This window comes from Mesoplodon densirostris, chromosome 2, assembly GCF_025265405.1.
Source record: "Mesoplodon densirostris isolate mMesDen1 chromosome 2, mMesDen1 primary haplotype, whole genome shotgun sequence".
Classification (NCBI taxonomy): domain Eukaryota; kingdom Metazoa; phylum Chordata; class Mammalia; order Artiodactyla; family Ziphiidae; genus Mesoplodon; species Mesoplodon densirostris.
Window position 1 is genome coordinate 160051788 of NC_082662.1, and position 19306 is coordinate 160071093.

Genomic DNA, 19306 nt, shown 5'->3' on the forward strand with positions numbered 1-19306 from the left:
CCATCCCAGACCTGATATACAGGAGTGTGAATTATCCAGAGAACCTTGACTTTGAGCAGATGAAATAACTGAATGGGGGCCTTTGAATGTCTCCCTTGGGAGGGAGGGAGTATTTATGTGTGGGAATAAAGGTGATCATAGATATTGAATGGCCAGAGGGACAGGTAAACTACGACTGACTGTAAATTGTTCTCTAAAAAATTTCCCCTTTCTTCCATAGACATAATTGTTTTAACAGGGCACATGGCTGCTGAGCTACAGACTGTATTTCTTAGTTCCCTTGCAGCTAAGTATGGCATGGACAAACATTTTGCTGTTGGAATATGAGCAAAAGTAATATATTCTAATTCCTCACTATTTGCTTAAAATAAAATTGTTTGCTTTCCATTTTTGCTTAAAATGTCCCCCTCTCTCTGAAATGGAACTTAGATATGGCATTGACTTAGTTTTAACCATGTACATGAAGACAACATCCTAGGTGACAGCAGAGCAAAAACATATATGGAATCTAAGTCATCTCATGGAGCTGGGCTGCCTGCCTTTCTGGGCCAGTCTTCTTCTTTCTGGACTGGTATGTATGTGTAAAGAGAAATAACCTATCTTATTTTAACCACCATATTTTTCATGGTTTCTCTTTCATGTGCTCGTTCTCTTTTTAAACAGCAGCTTAGCCTATACCCTAATTAATCAAAGTTACATATGCCACAAATAAAAGATTTTGTTATAAATTCATTTGGTTATGCCAAACCCAAATTTCCCTAGTCAAAGGAAAACAGCAAAGGAGAAAAAAGAGCGAGCCTATGGAGTGTTTGGTTATTGTATTTCTGGTAAAAGGAGTGTATTTTAACCTTTTCTCAACGTGCATAAACCAAGTATCAAATAAAATTTTATATGCTTCAGTTGAATTTCCTCTGACTGGTTATCCTATTGTGATAATATCTATCGATTGCCACAGTGAGTCATCAACCCTGTCAGCACTTTAATGAACAAAATTAGTCTATTCCATGCTGAAAAGCAATACCAGCAACTCTTGCAGATAAAAAGGGTCCTAAAAACTTATTGAACAGTGACATCCTCTGACAAAGGCTCTTGATAACATTTTCCTATGATCAGCTCGCACACAATGATTGGTCAGAGTGAAATGGAGTTTGAGTATGGCATTAAACAGAATTCAGGGATGATTTCATACATCTTAAAGGCTATGAAAGAAGAAATGGATAGGCTGAACTCAGGAATCAGATATTATTCTAGTTAGTCAAGAGCAGAGAATATTTTAATTTCATGATCATTCTTGATAGTGAGTTGGTTTTCATTAGCCTAAATTCAATTATTTGTTGACATAACAATGGCTCCTAGTTGCTCTGGCTCTGTTTCTGTCCTATTCGACCAGTGACATTTAAAAATTGGGATGACTATCTTTAAACATGCAGTTGAAGGAGTTCAAAACGCACTACCCCAAAATATGGCACCCTGGAACACTGAATATTTTAAGCTGAAGGAGTTTGAGAAAATCGCCTTTTCCTACCCTTCCCCCTGAAGCAGGTCATAACACCCTCATGTGAGAGGTGCCCTTCCTACACCTGGAGGAAGAACCATCCTTCTCTCCCAGAGAGAAGGATGCTGAAAAGAATTCAAACAAACAGGTCTTGCAAAGTTTTTCTCAGTTTATCGTATTTCTCCACAACTGTCCACTCTTCATTAAACCTAGCATGAAAACATTCAAGCTTAGCCAGTTCTTCAGGTCTTCACTTTGTTTTGAAGGCTCCTATGTCATGTAAAACATATTAAATAAATTTGTAAGCTTTTCTTCTGTTAATCTGTCTTTGTCAATTCAGTATTCAGATCCAGCCATGGACCCTAAGAGGGTCGAGGAAAACTTCTCCCTCCCCTACAGTCTTCAAACAACTTGGATAGAAAACTTTTTCATTCATAGTACAACGTCAACATGGATTTGTGAAATGGAAGCAGATTTCACTACAATTTAAGAGTCTCCTGCTATACAATGTGAAAAAGCATGGAATTTTGGGTGAGAGCTACTGGGATTGTGCATCAAATGAGAATAATAATCTCTTCTTCACAGGGTAACTGTAAAGTGTAACACACACACACACCCCTACAGTTTAGTGGTTAAGAACATTGGTTCTATAGTAAGACAGGCCCAATTCTGAGGCCAGTGTGTCATTCACCTAAAGGAATGACTTTAGCCAAGTTATTCAATTTCTCAAAGCCTTTGTTTCCTCATCTGTAAATGAGGATATTGACTCATAACAATCTTTATAAGATTAAAGTGAAAGGTCATACATTATGGTAAGTGAAATAAGCCAGTTACAAGGGGACATATACTGTATAATTCTACTTATATGGGGTACCTAAAGTAGCCAAATTCATAGAGGCACAAAGTAGAATGGTGGCTGCCAGGTGCTGGGGGTGGGGGAAAGAGGGAGTAATTATTTAATGGGCTCAGGGTTACAACTTGGGAAGATGAAAAAGCTCTGGAGATGGATGGTAATGACAATTGAACAACAATGTGAATATATTAATGTCACTGAACTATATGTTTATAGAACCAGTAAAAATAGCCAATTTTGTGTTATGTATATTTTACTACAATTTTTTAAAAAAAGAAAAAACTAAAGGTCATGAAGATTAGTTTAAAAGTACAGCATCAGGCACATTTTAAGTGCTTTACAAATGATGAGTGTGTTATAATTAATTTTGTTTATTATTTTTAAAGTGCATTTGAGTTCATCACAAATGATAAATGCTGCACGATTACAGAATTATTGATGATAGTCGTTACATTTTTTTATATGGATCCAACATATTCCTTGGGTGTCTGGAAACAACTGGTAAGAATAATGGTAATACAGAGGAGCGTGCACTAATCACAAACCCTCACATACACACAACGCTATTTTACTAGTTTAGAACAAATGGGTTGTTCACATTCAAGAATGTTGCTAAAAGTGGCTTTTAAGTGAGACTATAAGCAATTTGCTGGTATTCATTTTTAATTATAACAGATTGATTATTCTTTTGCATCTAATTTTATTATATTGCTCTGAAAACTCTTTTTGTAAGAGAGACAAAGATAAACTTCAGCCAAGAAGTTAAACAACAAATGTGATAATTATAATTCTTATCTATTCATTAAGGGACGGAGATGGTTGTGTATAGCACATATATTGTGTGTATGTGTATATACATATATATATGGGTATATACACATACATTTATACACACTCACACGTATACATACATATAACAAAGATTGGCAGTCAGCAAGACAGAAATTTAGAGCCTTAGAAACCATATTTTCTTATCCCCTTATTTGTAAATAAGGAAATTATGTGTTAGAAGGTGAGATGATTTGATTAAGACCCCACATTAAATTGGTGGCAGAAATGTAATCAAAGCCCTTCAGACCTCATCTCATGTATCACCTTCAAATGCACCACAGCAAAGGACTTGTCTGAACCGTTCCTCTGCATGCCTCTTTTGCATGCTGTTCACGCTGCCTAAAATGCTCTCCTCAAAGTTCAGTCATCTTTGAAAAATCTTTCCTGGTTCCCCCAGAACGAATATGGTTGCCCTGCCTTCAGGCTCCTGAAGCTCCCTTTTAAAACCCCAGGGCAATCATGCTGGATTATAAGTGTCTACGTGTCTGCCTTCTCCATTACACTCGGGACAACTTGAGGACACACACTGTCATCTCTGGATGCTCCCACACCTGACGCTGGACCTGTCAATAGTAGGCACTCACTGAACGTCTGTGGGATATGTGACCTAACCAACTATCACAGGCTTCTCCAAAAGGAGGCAGGAAAGTTGGCATCAAGAATGCAAGTGGGAAGTTAGCTTTGGAATGAAGGCAGAGCATACCTTCTTTAAAGATAGGAGAATATCCGAGGAAGATGGAGAGGGATTTTTTTTAAGTAAAAGAGCAGAAAGCTTGAGTGTTTGTGCTAAGAGTGCTCATAGGGGGACACTGAATTTTATTGTTCTTATTTCTGTCAAGTGACCCCATATTTCCTAGGATACATTAAGTTCACATTAATTATTGACAACTTGGAACATGGCATGTTTAGTCAACCATTCTCCCTTCCTGGCATTTTGGATTGTCTCATGAGAAATAAACAATGAGAAATCACTTCAACAAATTAGCAGTGTTATATAATACACACATAGTACTATGATGATATTTATATATTTTCTGATATAAATCCCTAATCCATAAAATGGATGATTTCTGGAACTTTAAAACTTTAAAATTCCTTGAGTATCTTGCACTAGTTAGAAGCTCAAATTTGTGTTTGTTGGTAGTTTTAGCGTTTTCTGGATAGCATCCTAAAACAAACCTACCCTCAAACTAAACATACAACAGAGAAAAGTTGAAAACAAACTAAATATTCACACAACAAATTATGTTGGAAGGGGAAACCAATATAAAGGAATACCAATGTCACAGAATTGGAGTGCAGGACTACTAGCTTTCCAAAGGAGTAGTGTTTTGCTGCCACCAACAGGGCAATAGGCATTCCTTCATGTAAGTTACAAAACTAACTGAAGGCACAAAACCCATTGCAAATCCAAAAGAATGTTTACGGCTTGCTTCATTTTTTCAGTTCTTTAGCCTCCTAATTTTGTAACCTGAATGACAGCTGCAGAAACTACAGTCCTAATTTCAGTCTGTCATAGATCACCATCTTCAAGCTCAGAAACAAAATTTTTTTTACCCAAGCTGGTGAATCAAAGACTAGGGAGAACTAAAATCCATTGTCTATTTTCAAGGTGTTTTGCTCTTCACTTCTTGTTTTTTAACCCTGTATGGTATTCAAATATGGTCCTGCAGGGAGAGAATCTCTGGAACATGAATTAATCCTTCTTTCCGATGTCAACAGAAAGGAAAAGGGGACTTATACTTTGAAAGGTCAAAGGAATACTTAACCAGCCAGCACAGTGCTGAATAATAACTGACTTTTTACTCTCTCAAATAAACAAGGCCCTATTTTATTTTATTTTATTTATGGGTTACATCACAGAGTTCTCAGGTACTTCCTACTTTTTTAATGTTTATTGGTCATTTTTGTTTCTATTTTTTTTTTAATTTTTACTGAAATATAGTTTATTTACAATGTTGTGTTAGTTTCAGATATATAGCAAAGTGATTGTTATACATATATATATATAAATATATATATGTTCTTTCTTAACATTCTCTTCCATTATAGGTTATTACAAGATATTGAGTATAGTTCCCTGTGCTATACAGTAGGTCCTTGTTGGTTATCTATTTTATATATAGTAGTATATGTATTTTAATCCCAAACTCCTAATTTATCTCTCCCTCCCACTTTCCCCTTTGGTAACCATAAGTTTGTTTTCTATGTCTGTGAGTCTATCTGTTTTGTAAATAAGTTTATTTGTATCATTTTTTTAGATTCCACATATAAGTGATATATCATATTTGTCTTTCTCTGACTTCCTTCACTTAGTACCATAATCTCTAAGTCCATCCATGTTGCTGCAAAGGGCATTATTTTATTCTTTTTATGGCTGAGTAATATTCCATTGTGTATATATTATATATATATATATGCCCGTGTGTGTGTGGAGATATATATATATATATATATATATATATATATATATATATATACGCACACAACATTTTCTTTATCCATTCATCTGTCGACAGACACTTAGGTTGCTTCCATGTCTTGGCTATTACAAATAGTGCTGAAATGAACATTGGGGTGCATGTATCTTTTCAAATTATGGTCTTCCCTGGATATATGAACAAGGCCCAATTTTAGAATTTTGGGGTTCTCTATTAAGACTCTTTTCCTGGTTTGAAGATACTAACAGTGGATGAGCTATGCTTTATAAATTAGGTTTTCTGGTTAAAGCAGCCCTTGGTAATTCACCATGAATTAGCTGAATCACAATCCACACCTCAACCCAGGTACTTCTTTTGTCTCAATTTTAAAGGGGCTTCCCTTAATATACTCCTCAGGAACCTCAAGGCCCCACTGAGCAATTTCTACAATCCTAAAAAACGGGCATGGAGATGGAGGAGCACAGAGACCAAACAGACACTTTAGCAATTGCTAATGATGAAAATAAGGACCAGCCATTTTCTAAGTGTGACTGAATGCTTCCTCTAATTGCACACGTGTTTTCTTCTCCTTGTTCCCTCACTACCACTTTGCTTAGATAATTTAATTTTGAATGTTTGATCACAGTGTAGTAGATGCTTAGCTGCACACTGGGATCACCTGGGGAGTTTTTAAAAATAGTGATGCTTGGGTCCCACCTAGATATTCAAGTGAAATTGTTCTGTACAACTCAGAATCAGAAAATGTTTAAAGCTAACTCTAATATACAGGAGATTCTGATGCAGAGTTAAGACCGAGAATTCCTGCTCTGTGTAACTCAGAAGTATCCCTACCCTTCTGGTTCCGGAACTGCCTGCATCAGATCTTGAGGGTGAGGGATGGGTGAGAGAAGACATAGAAATGTTCAATTTAAACAAATTCCTTGGAACTTAGGTGATTCTGGAGGACACTAATAGTTAAGAATCACTTTGAGTTATACTGCTGTAGGGACCTGCAATACTGTGACATAACTAAAATAAATTGGGACAGTCTTACTGTAGATTGGTGGGAAGATTTTTTTTTTTGAGGGAGGAGAAGGGAAGTGAGAAAAAGAGATTTTATTTGTTCACATGCATTAAGAGGACTGTCAGATACTACTTTAAACAACTTAAGAAAAGGGACTATGTGTCTACTGTTGTATCCATATCATTAAGCACAGTATCTGGCTCACAATAGGTGCTCAAAAGTCATTTGCTGAATGAACTAATAAATGAACAAATGTTATTAGTATACAATGAATTTCATGTGTCCTAGGAGAGTTCTGAATAGGGAATGGAAGATGAGTTGGTAGATAGCAAGTGGAAGATTACAAAATAACAGGTTATTAAAGGTGAGAAAACAAGGAAGTCCCAAAAAGGAATGGTAGGAGGTTATTTTAGCTGTAGAAGGGGCACTAGACAAGGAAGCAGGATAGGACACACAGGGCATGGTTTATGAGAGAGCTTCCAGCCTACTGACAGCAGGGTAAACTGGAAGCTTTTGAAGAAGGCCAAAATAAGAAATATGAATAGTTATTTCTCCAATGGAATTCCAGACAGATTTCTGGAAAGAAGGTTCAGTGACATAAAAACTTGTAGTAGCAAGCTACTGATATGAGGGAAGTTTATTTGAGGAAAGAGATGTTTCAGTTAAGCATTTGGATTCTATTTGACATACAAATCAGAATCACACAAGCTGAACTGGAAAAAAAAGAAAAAAAATGTATTGTAACACAAATATATTTTCTATTTCTCATGTAATGTGAAATTATTTCTTCCTAAAAGCTGAATACTGAAGTAAACAGAGTAGGCAGGGACAAATGAATAATCTCTGAGAAAAAAGTTTTTTACTTAAGCAAGTAGATTACATACGCCCAGACATACACAAAGGTTCTTCTTTTAAAAATAATAAAATCAGCAAAAAAGTCAATTATATTTCAATATAGCTGAAAAAAAAAGTACTGGAGTTTCCTATAAATCTAGTCTGAATCACAGTGATGACAAACACAAAAATCACATATAAGAGTACAATGAAGGTTTCGCCAGAATAAGGGGAAGAGCTTCACTACTCCTTATGCATGGCAATTTTGATCTTTAGTAAATAATTTGTTCATCACCCTAATATGGCTGAACTACTACCACATGTGGCAGAAAAAGGTGGTGATGATAGTAGTGGTAGTGGTAATCCAGAAATGGAGATCTAAGGAATAAAACTTTTCTGAAAGAAAGTAAAGGAGATCAAGAACAAGAGAAAGATGTAGGCTCTTTCCACTTTTATTCAACTTTGTTCTGGAGCACCCTGAGCCCTGCCCTCCCCATGCAGCAGTTGGGTCACAATTGGTCCAGGCAAGTGTCCTGAGCCCCACCCAACCTGTGCAGAGACTGAGCCACAACCAGTACAGTAGAGCTTCCCAAGTCCCACCTTAGCACAGAAGTAATAGAGGTGCAACTGGGCTGGGTGAGCACCCTAAGCCTTGCCCCCCTTACACAGCAAATGAGTCACAACTGGTTCGGTGAGTGCTCTTAACCTTTCCCACTCCACACAGAGCTGGGACAGGTGAGGACCCTGAGTCCTGCCCTCCCTGCATAGCAGACCAGCAGAAACCAGGCTGGGCCAGGGCCCTGAGCCCCGCTCTCCCTGTGCAGCAGATGAGGCACAATTGAGCAGGTGAGCACCTGGAACTCCACCCTCCCCTCACAGCAGCCTCAGCCTTATTACAAGCAGCAGGTGCATGTAGCCCACGTGACAGATACCCATAGAGGGTCTGGTTCTGGTGGCCAGCGGAGATTGTGCTTCTTGGCCACAAGGAACAGCTCCTACCAAAGACCACTCCTTCAAGACTTCAAGAGGGAGATAGGCATTTTCCCTAATACATACAGACAAGCACAGAGAGACAGGCAAAATGAGGAGATGGAGGAATATGTTCCAAACCAAAGAACATGGCAAATCCCCAGAAAAAAAGACCTTAATGAAATGGAGATAAGCAATCTACCTAATAAAGAGTTCAAAATAATGATCATAATGATGCTCACTGATCTCAGGAGAAGAATAGAAGAACACAGACAGAGCTTCAACAAATATATAGAAAATATAAGAAAGAATCAAAAAAAATTATACTAAACTGAAAAATACACTAGAAGGGTTCAACAGCAGAATGGATGAAATACAAGTACAAATCAGTAAGCTGAAAGACAAAGCAATGGAAAACACCCAGACAGAGCAGCAAACTGAAAAAAGAACTTTAAAAACTGAGGAAGGGGGCTTCCCTGGTGGCGCAGTGGTTGGGAGTCCGCCTGCCGATGCAGGGGACGTGGGTTCGTGCCCCGGTCTGGGAGGATCCCACGTGCCGTGGAGCGGCTGGGCCTGTGGGCCATGGCCGCTGGGCCTGTGCGTCCGGAGCCTGTGCTCTGTGGCGGGAGAGGCCGCAGCAGTGAGAGGCCCGTGTACTGCAAAAAAAAAAAAAAAAAAGAATCCGCCTGTCAATGCAGGGGACATGGGTTCAAGCCCTGGTCCAGGAAGATCCCACATGCCACAGAGCAACTAAGCCCATGCGCCACAACTACTGAGCCTGTACTCTAGAGCCTGGGAACCACAACTACTAAGCCCTCGTGCCACAACTACTGAAGCCTGCGCACCTAGAGCCCGTGCTCCACAACAAGAGAAGCCACCGCAATGAGAACCACGTGCACCACAACAAAGAGTAGCCCCCACTCGCCGCAACTAGAGAAAGCCTGTGCACAGCAACAAAGACCCAACACAGCCAAAAATAAATAAATAAAATTTTTTTTTAAAAAGTGAGGAAACATTAAGGGACCTCTGGGACAAGATCAAGTGAAATAACATTTACGTGATAGGGGGTCTCAAGAGGATAGGAGAAAAAGAAAAAGCCAGAAAAGTTATTTGAAGAAATGACAGGTGAAAATTTCTCTAATTTGGGGAGGGAAAAAGACATCCAGGTCCAGGAAGCCCAGAAAGTTCCAAATAGGATGAATCCAAAGAGAAACACACTGAGATACATTATAATTAAAATGGTAAAAGTTAAGGATAGAGACTCTTAAAACCAGCAAGAGAAAAGCAACTTATTACTTACAAGGGAAACCCCATAAGGCCATCAGCAGATTTTTTTCAGCAGAAACTTAACAGGCCAGAAAAGAGTAGCATGACATATTCAAAATGCTGAAAGAAAAAAACCCCTGCCAACCAAGAATTCTCTATCCAGAAAAGTTATTGTTCAGAATTTAAGGAGAGATTAAGAGTTTTCCAGATAAGCAAAAGCTAAAGGAGTTTGTCACCACTAAATTGGCCTTATAAGAAATATTTAAGGGACTTCCCTAAACTAAAAAGGAAAGGCACTAATAATGAGAACATATGAAAGTAAAAATCATACCAAAAAAGGTAAACAAATACTAAAGGTAGTGGATTAATCACTTACAAAGCATATATGAAGGGTTAGACAAAATTATTAAAATTAATTAAAAATACAATTAGGGACCAGAAAAAAAAAATAGAAAAGATCAATAAAACTAAAAGCTGGTCTTTAGAAAACTAAACAAAATCAATAAAACTTCAGCCAGATTCATCAAGAAAAAAGGAGGAGGGCCCAAATAAATAAAATCAGAAATGAAAGAGTAAAAATTACTACCAATATCACAGAAGTACAAAGTTCTGTACAAAGAAGTACAGAAGTACAAAGTACAAAGGATCATAAGAGAATACTATGAATAATTATACACCAACAAATCAGACAACCTACAAGAAATGGATAAATTCCTAAAAACATACAATCTTCCAAGCCTGAATCATGAAGAAACAGAAAATCTGAACAGACTGATTACTAGTAATGAAATTGAACCCATAATCAAAAAACCCTCAACAAAAAAAGTCCACATCCAGAGGGTTGGTTTCACAGGTGAATTCTACCAAATATTTAAAGAAGAGTTGATACCTACTTTTCTCAAATTATTCCAAAAAACTGAAGAGGAGGGAACTCTTTCAAACTCACTTTACGATGCCAGCATTTCCCTAATACCAAACCAGACAAAGACACTACAAAAAGGAAAATTTCAGGCTAATAACGCTGATGAACATGGATACAAAAATCCTCAACAAAATATATTGGCAGGAACTTCCCTGGTGGCGCAGTGGATAAGACTCCATGCTCCCAACGCAGGGGGCCTGGGTTCGATCCCTGGTCAGGGAACTAGATCCCACATGCATGCTGCAACTAGGAGTTCACATGCCGCAACTAAGAACCTGTGAGCTGCAACTAAGAAGCCCTCCTGCCACAACTAAGGAGCAGGTGAGCCGCAACTAAGGAGCCCTAGAGCTGCAACTAAGGACCCTGCCTGCTGCAACTAAGACCCAGTGCAACTAACTAAATAAATAAATATTAGCAAACCAAATTCAACAGTACATTAAAAAAACATACACCATGATCAAGTAGGATTTATCCCAAGGATGCAAGGGTGGTTTAACACCTGCAAATCAATCAGTGTGATGTGTAACATTAACAGAATAAAGGCTGAAGGTCAATGGTATTCCAAATTGATGACTAGGGACAAAAAAAAGGGTGAGTAAAGGAAAATGAGAAGAAGCAGAGAGGGAGATAAAAAATAAGAAGCCAAAGGAGAATGTAAGAAGGAGAGAAGGAGAAGAAGAGGGAGGGGGAGGGGAGGGAGAGGGAAAGGAGGAGGAGGAGGAAGAGGAGAAGCTTTACGTGTAATAATAGCACCTGCATGCATGTAGTACTTACTAAGTTACAGGCACCAATCATATATTAACTCATTAAACTCTAACAACAATCCTATGTGATAGGTTTTACTAATATCCCCATTTTAAAGATGGGTAAACTGTTAAGTTCCCTAAGATCACTGGATAAACTGTCAGAGATGGGATTGGACCTCAGGAGGAAGAGGGGGAGGAGGAGAAAAGGAAGTGCTATGTCATGCTGCTTTGATAACTGGTGAGAGATCAAGTTAGATAAAAATGGAAAGATTGTTCATTGCAGCTCTATTCACAATAGCCCGGAGCTGGAAACAACCTAAGTGTCCATCATCGGATGAATGGGTAAAGAAGATGTGGCACATATATACAATGGAATATTACTCAGCCATAAAAAGAAACGAAACTGAGCTATTTGTAATGAGGTGGATAGACCTAGAGTCTGTCATACAGAGTGAAGTAAGTCAGAAAGAGAAAGACAAATACCGTATGATAACACATATATACGGAATTAAAAAAAAATGTCATGAAGAACCTAGGGGTAAAACGGGAATAAAGACACAGACCTACTTGAGAATGGACTTGAGGATATGGGGAGGGGGAAGGGTAAACTGTGACAAAGCGAAAGAGAGGCATGGACATATATACACTACCAAACGTAAGGTAGATAGATAGTGGGAAGCAGCCGCAGAGCACAGGGACATCAGCTCGGTGCTTTGTGACCGCCTGGAGGGGTGGGATGGGGAGGGTGGGAGGGAGGGAGATGCATGAGGGAAGGGATGTGGGAACAGATGTATATGTATGACTGATTCACTTTGTTATAAAGCAGAAATTTAAAAAAAAAAAGTGGAAAGATGTCTACTAGATTTCATTAGTGACGACCAAAAACGCTTCAATAGAATGATAAGGAAACACACCATAGCGGAGAGGGTTGAAAAGCCAAAAACATCAAAGATATATACTTAAGAAGTTTCATGTAATACATAAAGCCGTTCCAAGCTAAGGCTCATTCTTCTAAAATTTAGCCAGGATCAGCTGACTTCCTTAAAAAAACTAGATGTTTCTAAACAAAAGAACATAACATTGGAGTCTTCAAAACTGTCTGAGGAGTTTCATTTGTTTACAATGAAACAAATTATCATTAATAATTACTTTTTAAGCTGCTTTGTTTTAAAACTTGCTTTCAGGGTCCATAAAAGTGCATATTTAGAAATATTGTTTTTTCAAGAGTATGGTTGCTAACAGAAAGCAATTTTGCAATATGCATCAAAAATTAAAATGTGATTATAGCAATTACATTCCTAGGAATTTATCCTAAAGATATTATTAGATAAGTATGCAAAGATAGACGTTTAAGGATGTTTGTTACAGTTTTGTTTAACAGGAAACTCTGGAAACAACTTTAATGTCCATAAAAATTAAATATAAAATGGTTAAATAAATTATGATACATCAGAAAAATAAGCAGCCATTTAAAAGGCTAAGCAAGTTCTATGTGTAATAATAGCACCTGGGTGCACTGCAGTGCTTACTAAGTTACAGGCACCAACTGTATATTAACTCATTAAACCTGAACAACAATCTTATGGGATAGGTATTACTAACCTCCCCATTTTAAAGATGGAGAAACTGTAATTTACCTAAGATCACCGGATAAATTGTGTGAGATGGGATTTAAACTCAACCAGTCTGGCTCCAGCATCCATGCTTTTAACCACTACATGTGTGTAGTGACAAGGAAAGATATGCATAATATATTATTAAATGAAAAACAGTCTTGTTCAACGGCATTTTTTTAAAGAAAATAAATATGTTCATCCTTTCACATTGTTCTTCTAGATTTACCCATTACCTCCCCATCTTCTTATCTGTAACCCTCAAAGCCATATTAAAACATATTTGTTTATACATACACTTATGTGTATATGTAGGTAGGTAATGCATGCTTACATATTCAATAGACTGAAGCATGGGAGAAAGATTTTATACCCAATTTTTATTATGGTTACCTCTGGGGTAGGGTTATGAATGGACTTTTCTCTTTTTCTACTGGAGTATAGCTGATTTACAATGTTGCATTAGTTTCAGGTGTACAGCAAAGTGAATCAGTTGTACATATACATATATCTACTCTTTTTTTAAAATTCCTTTCCCTTATAGGTTATTACAGAATATTGAGTAGAGTTCCCTGTGCTATATGGTAGGTCCTTATTAGTTATCTATTTTATATATAGTAGTGTGTGTATATCAATCCCAGCACATGTAAGACAAAAAATGAGCTTGGGGGTGGGGGAGAGAAAAACATTCTGTCATTTACTTCTTTTTTTTTTTTTTTTTTTTTTGCTGTACGCGGGCCTCTCACTGCTGTGGCCTCTCCCGTTGCGGAGCACAGGCTCCGGACACACAGGCCCCGCGGCCATGGCTCGCGGGCCCAGCCGCTCCGCGGCACGTGGGATCCTCCGGGATCGGGGCACGAACCCGCGTCCCCTGCATCGGCAGGCGGACTCCCAACCACTGCGCCACCAGGGAGGCCCTGTCATTTACTTCTTAATCATTGTTGGAAAGCAAAGAGCCTATTCTGATTGGAAATTTTCTCTGCCAACATGAAGTGGCTAAGATTAATTCTGACTGATCATCTCCAATCTATTATAATGTACTAAGCTATGACTACTGAATGCTTCATATAATAAGTGAACTAGATTTTTAGGAATATATCCAACCTACCTAGTGGACACTGCCAACATCCTAAATGATTTAATGATGCTACCTACTAGAGCGAATCATTCTTTTAGCTCAATAGCTTTCTAGCTGCCTGGTAGACTGTTTCTAGCCCAAAAGGAAGTAGCTCCCATTCAGAAAGTAGGTGTCTGTAAACCATACTGAGCAATAGAGACATTTACCTATGTTTATGCTGTTTAAAATGATAAATTCAGCTTTGCCTTTTCTAAGCCAAAAGATTTTAGGCCATCTGGGGCCTTGGCTCCCTCAATAATCAACTGAGGAAGAGAATTAGATAGTTTTCTCTAACACAGTTCATGATTCTCCTACAAATAACACATTTGATGTGTGCTAATGAGATAACCTACATTAACACTTAGCGCAAAGTAAGTGCTCAAGTAATGTTATTTCCCTTTCTGGTTTCCCTCATCACAAGAAATACAGAGAAATCTGAAGTCCCTCTGCAGCTATACTGCAAATTAGTTAGGCTGGGTTCATAAGCACTTTGAACTATCCCTAATTGTGTTATTCTGATATAAACAAGTTTATATTCTTTTATCTGATAGATTAGAAGCTGAAAGTTAGTCACTGTCAAATGTGTTTGGAGTATTCTTTTTCTAGGTGGGGCAATCAGATCAATTAAGTACACTTCAGTGCAGCCTATATATATACTGTCTCTATGTGAGGTCAGCTCCAGGATTCAAACAAGGAAGAGAGATAAATATAAACCTATAGTAATGGGAAAGCTCTCCTTTTTATTTTCTCTAACTAGACGTTCTCCAAGATGATATTAGATGAGTATCCATGCATTGCTAGGAAGATACAAAAGCCTTTCTGCCCAGTGGCCAGAGAATGTCCCCTGCACAGGCCATGTCTGGGTTAACATGGCCATAAATAAATGAAAACAATACAATCAAGCCCCCAAAACCTGTCAACCAGGGGGATAATTTATCAGATGAATAAATTATTAGGCTGACATGGAGTACAGGTCTGATATCCAGAGGCAAAGTCCTGGGTTACCCGCAAAAGACAGATTAAGCACGGGCTAAGAGCACTAGTAAAGAAAGGTCATTAAAAACGAGAAAAGGCATTTTGGGAAAGATGTAATATCTGAAACAAAAAAATTAGACATGATAGGAAAAATCAAAATTTTGTTGGACTTCCTTATATTTACTTTATGGTTTAATATTGTTTTTAGTCTTAATTACATAATACTTTCACTGCTTAGGCAGTCTAAAAGTCCTATTCCAGCCCTCTGCAGAAAGCATCTTTTGGTTTTGATTTGTTTTAATGACCAGAAAAAAAAATGAGGTGGAGATCCATGATTTCATTGAAAGATATACACAAAGACGCTTGTTACTTTATTGAAAATATTTAAAATATTTTCCTTAACTTCTAAAGCAACTTTGTCATATGAACTGTTCATATCTAAACTCAAAATGATTTAATGAAAAGTTTGAAGTACAGTTTACGAACTTCATAAAAAACAAATGCTTAACAGAATAAGAGATGAGGCGCAGCAGCCCACATTTTGAGTTGCATAGGGCCTATGTTATGTAATGCCTTTGTTTTGAATCAAGGCATTTAATGGTTAAGTATGGAACCTCTCCTAAAATATCAAGAGCTTCTCTGAAGATTCAGATTATTACCTTTTGGGAAATCTGGAAGAAAAAATTGGAAGAATCTAGTAACAAATTCTGAATTACTATGTCAATATAATGGTAATCACAATAATAACAGCTACCATTTATTAGGCGATACAATTTTCCAGACATTACGTTAAGAGAGTTTTATGTATCATATCATTTAGCAATCCTATAAATTAGTTTTCATTATTATCTCAAAATTCAGGGTCTGAGTAATTTGCCCAAAGTCATACTAGAGCTGATATTAGAACCAAATCTGTCTGAGTCCGGTGCCTGCAATTTTAACCATTACATTTTACTGGGAAAAGGGTGAGCTTGTATCTTTTTATAAACAAGGCAATTATCACCTTCAATAACAGAACTTCATCTTTAACTGAAGGACAAAAACCAACCAGGTTATTTTCATCAACTCTGCAGCAACTGTCTTGCTGTTTCCACACTTTTAAAACTGTACTGATATGTTGATATAAAATCCAACAAGGTAATTATAATTGAATTCTAACATGTCTTATAAATTTCTAGCTATCAGCAAATTGAAATGTAGCAGTTTCTTTTTTAGTCAGTGTATTAGAGAAGCTTTCTAATAATTCAATTATATGTTTAGGTACCTTTAGGGATGTTATTATGATAAGTGTTTTAAGAAGAAAGCTGGCATTATTTTGACAGAAAACATGTTTTTTTCTCATATCATACAACTTGAATGAATGGAAATATTTTTATCTTACTGGAAAAAGTGCTGTGATAGCAAGATTAAATGGATTATAAGAAAACCAAACTTGAAATAAACAACAACAAAAAAGGATGGGGGAAGGAGAGAGGATCAGAGTTCCTCAGAGAAGTCATTTTTTTTCTTGTTTTCAAGAATCTAGAATGAGGCAAAGGCTGTAAATTGAATGATGCCCAGTTCCAAGGGCAGAGAGGTAAGACAGTTTGGTAACTTAAACATAAAAACAGACTTACCTTTAGGAGAGCCAAGGCTACATGAAAGATTATGTTCAAACCCTGAAATAGAAAAAGAGTCAAAATCAATACTGTCACATCTATCACTATTTGATTAAGTATTTTCCCAAGACTTCTGTATATCATTAATAAAATCTGTTTTCATTTTCACATACAATAATAATTAAACATGAGATTTCTAAAGGTATTTTTTCTTCTCTGAGAGGCTTATTATAAATTTTAGGTGCTATTTAATTAATGCTCACATAAAATTATTGTTTTTACAACAAATTGGCTCAGGGCTGGCAAAAGTCAAGTTCCTTGATCAAAATGGCAGTGACACCGAAGTCTAAAATTATTAATTGAAATTTTTAAGTCTTATCTGTGTGATGTGGTTAAACTGACAGTGGCAAACAAAACAAAACAAAGAAAAATAGTGTTGCTGATAACTGGGACAGATTCTATGAGGGGAATTGTAAGCATCACACTGGATTTCCACTACTGTTCTTATTGCTTTGCTGTTTTTTTAGTGCTTGCTTTCAAGTAGTATGTGTACAACTAGAGGTGGTAATTAGGAGCTATTTGCTAGACTCCCTTGTCCCTTTTTTCCTGAAAACCAGAGCAACATTTCTTCATGAATAAAGAAATTAAATAGTTTGTTAAGAAGCCATACTGGGGCTGAATTTTGACTCTGAGTTCAGCCCAATGACTCTGAAGAAATGTTGAGATATTAAAGTCAAGAGACAGGAATCTCAAATGCTCAAGATGACAGAGTCAGAAACAAAGTTGCCACAGAATACGCAGTTTCCTTGTCATGCAAGTCATCATACATGAGAAGAAAGACCTTTCAAATTTGTGCTGACATCTCCCATAAGTCCAGGGCCTATTTGATGTGCCCTCTTCAGCTTGGTCACAAATATAATCTATCTACCTTCTGGATATAGAGTTGTACCAGATGTGTTATGCAAAGAACCTTTAATAAACCATCCTTTTACTGTCTCCAAAATCAGAAGAATTAGGACTAGGTAATTGATGCTGAAAACTCGGCTTCTGTGCACCAGTGTCGAATTGAATCTCGGAGACAGAGTTTTTGGTGAAGTAGAAAACAATAGTCTTTTTGCTTTGCCAGGCAAAGGGGGACGCAGCGGGCTCCTGCCCTGAAAAACCGTGTGTCCCAACTGGGAGGATTTGGTGAGTTTTACAGCAATAGTTCAGGGTGGGGTTGCTGATAAGATTAGGGTGTGTGCAAGGTCTACACTCCTTTAATCTGGTCTCAGGTAATCTCTTGATGGGCTTCTCTGGTTTCTTTAATCTGGCCTCAGGTGGCCTTCTCTGGTGCTCCTCCCTCATCTCTGAATCCTCTCCCTTCTCTGATTAGCAACTGTTGGAATTTGCCTTTTGGGACTCAGGAAGGTCACGTTCCCTGCAAACAAGGAACATGGGACGCAGAAAGGTTTCCATGCCCCGGAGTCCCAGAGGGTCCTGCTCAGTTTCATAATTAGAGTGCATTCCTGTTATAATATGCTCATCTTTCATATTCAACTACCAAACATATGACATAATAGTAAGAAGGGATGAATGATAAACACAAAATCTTTGGTTGAAGGTTTTGGGTGTACTCAGTTAATCCTTTAAGAATCAGAAAGCAGTAGGAAGTATAATCAGGCCAGGAGACAAAATCAAGTTGACAGAGTGCATCACCACTCCAAACAAGGATTCTAGACTGGTTTTGATCACAATTAGAAAAAAAAAGGAGACCACGATCACAATCAAAAGAACATGGGTTACAATTAAGCAGAATTTGCTTTCCTCATCTAAATTTGGGTCCTCACCCGCTAGCTGTTGCCCACTTGTAGGCCCTGCTACACGTATCCTCCAGCCCCACGTCACAGCGGCTAGGCATAGTGAATCCTCACAACCTGAGTGCTGATCAAGCCGCCATCAGGACTAAACCTACAGTGTCTCTGGCTCTTGTTTTTCTAGTCACTGCTGGCAATGTAAACATCTCTTGTCTCTCGTTCTCTAATCCTCAAAATGCTCTGGTCCTGAGGCTTCCCTGGTGGTGCAGTGGTTGAGAGTCCGCCTGCTGATGCAGGGGACACGGGTTCATGCCCCATTCTGGGAAGATCCCACATGCCGTGGAGTGGCTGGGTCCGTGAGCCAAGTCCACTGAGCCTGTGCGTCCGGAGCCTGTGCTCCGCAACGGGAGAGGCCACAGCAGTGAGAGGCAGGTGTACTGCAAAAAAAAAAAAAAAAAAAAGTTCCGATCCTTTCTCCTAAACCAGTCTCCTACTCTTCCCTCTCCTTCCCAAACCCCTTCAGGGTATTCCACTCCATGTTAAACCAACTCTGCTATGTTCTCGACCTCCCTGCCAAAAATTTCCCCTGCCTGCTTGCTTTCACAGGAAGAGTGAAATCTCAGTGATCCACATAACAACCTGTATTATGATTCCCATTTTTCAGAATATGAACTTGACTAGCCTAAGGTTATATATGCATTTAGTAGTAGCAGGCTAGGATCATTTGCCAAGCCTCTTAATGTGTAGTTTAAGGGCATTTTCACCACACAGTGCTGGTGTAATGTACTTAATAAGGGCTTATATGATGACCAAATGAATGAACTATACTAGCTATCCCCAAATTTTC

The 19306-nt window shown here is 38.0% G+C and overlaps 1 protein-coding gene across 4 annotated transcripts in view; it reads right to left on the bottom strand.

The window, feature by feature from the left end:
* Window positions 1-19306, bottom strand: part of RABGAP1L (RAB GTPase activating protein 1 like) — a 694034-nt gene that overhangs the window by 173944 nt on the left and 500784 nt on the right. For all 4 annotated transcript variants that reach the window (XM_060091226.1, XM_060091224.1, XM_060091223.1 and 1 more), the window contains one exon: window positions 16682-16723. In XM_060091226.1, coding sequence (XP_059947209.1) covers window positions 16682-16723 — 42 coding nt within the window. The remainder of the gene's footprint in view (window positions 1-16681; window positions 16724-19306) is intronic.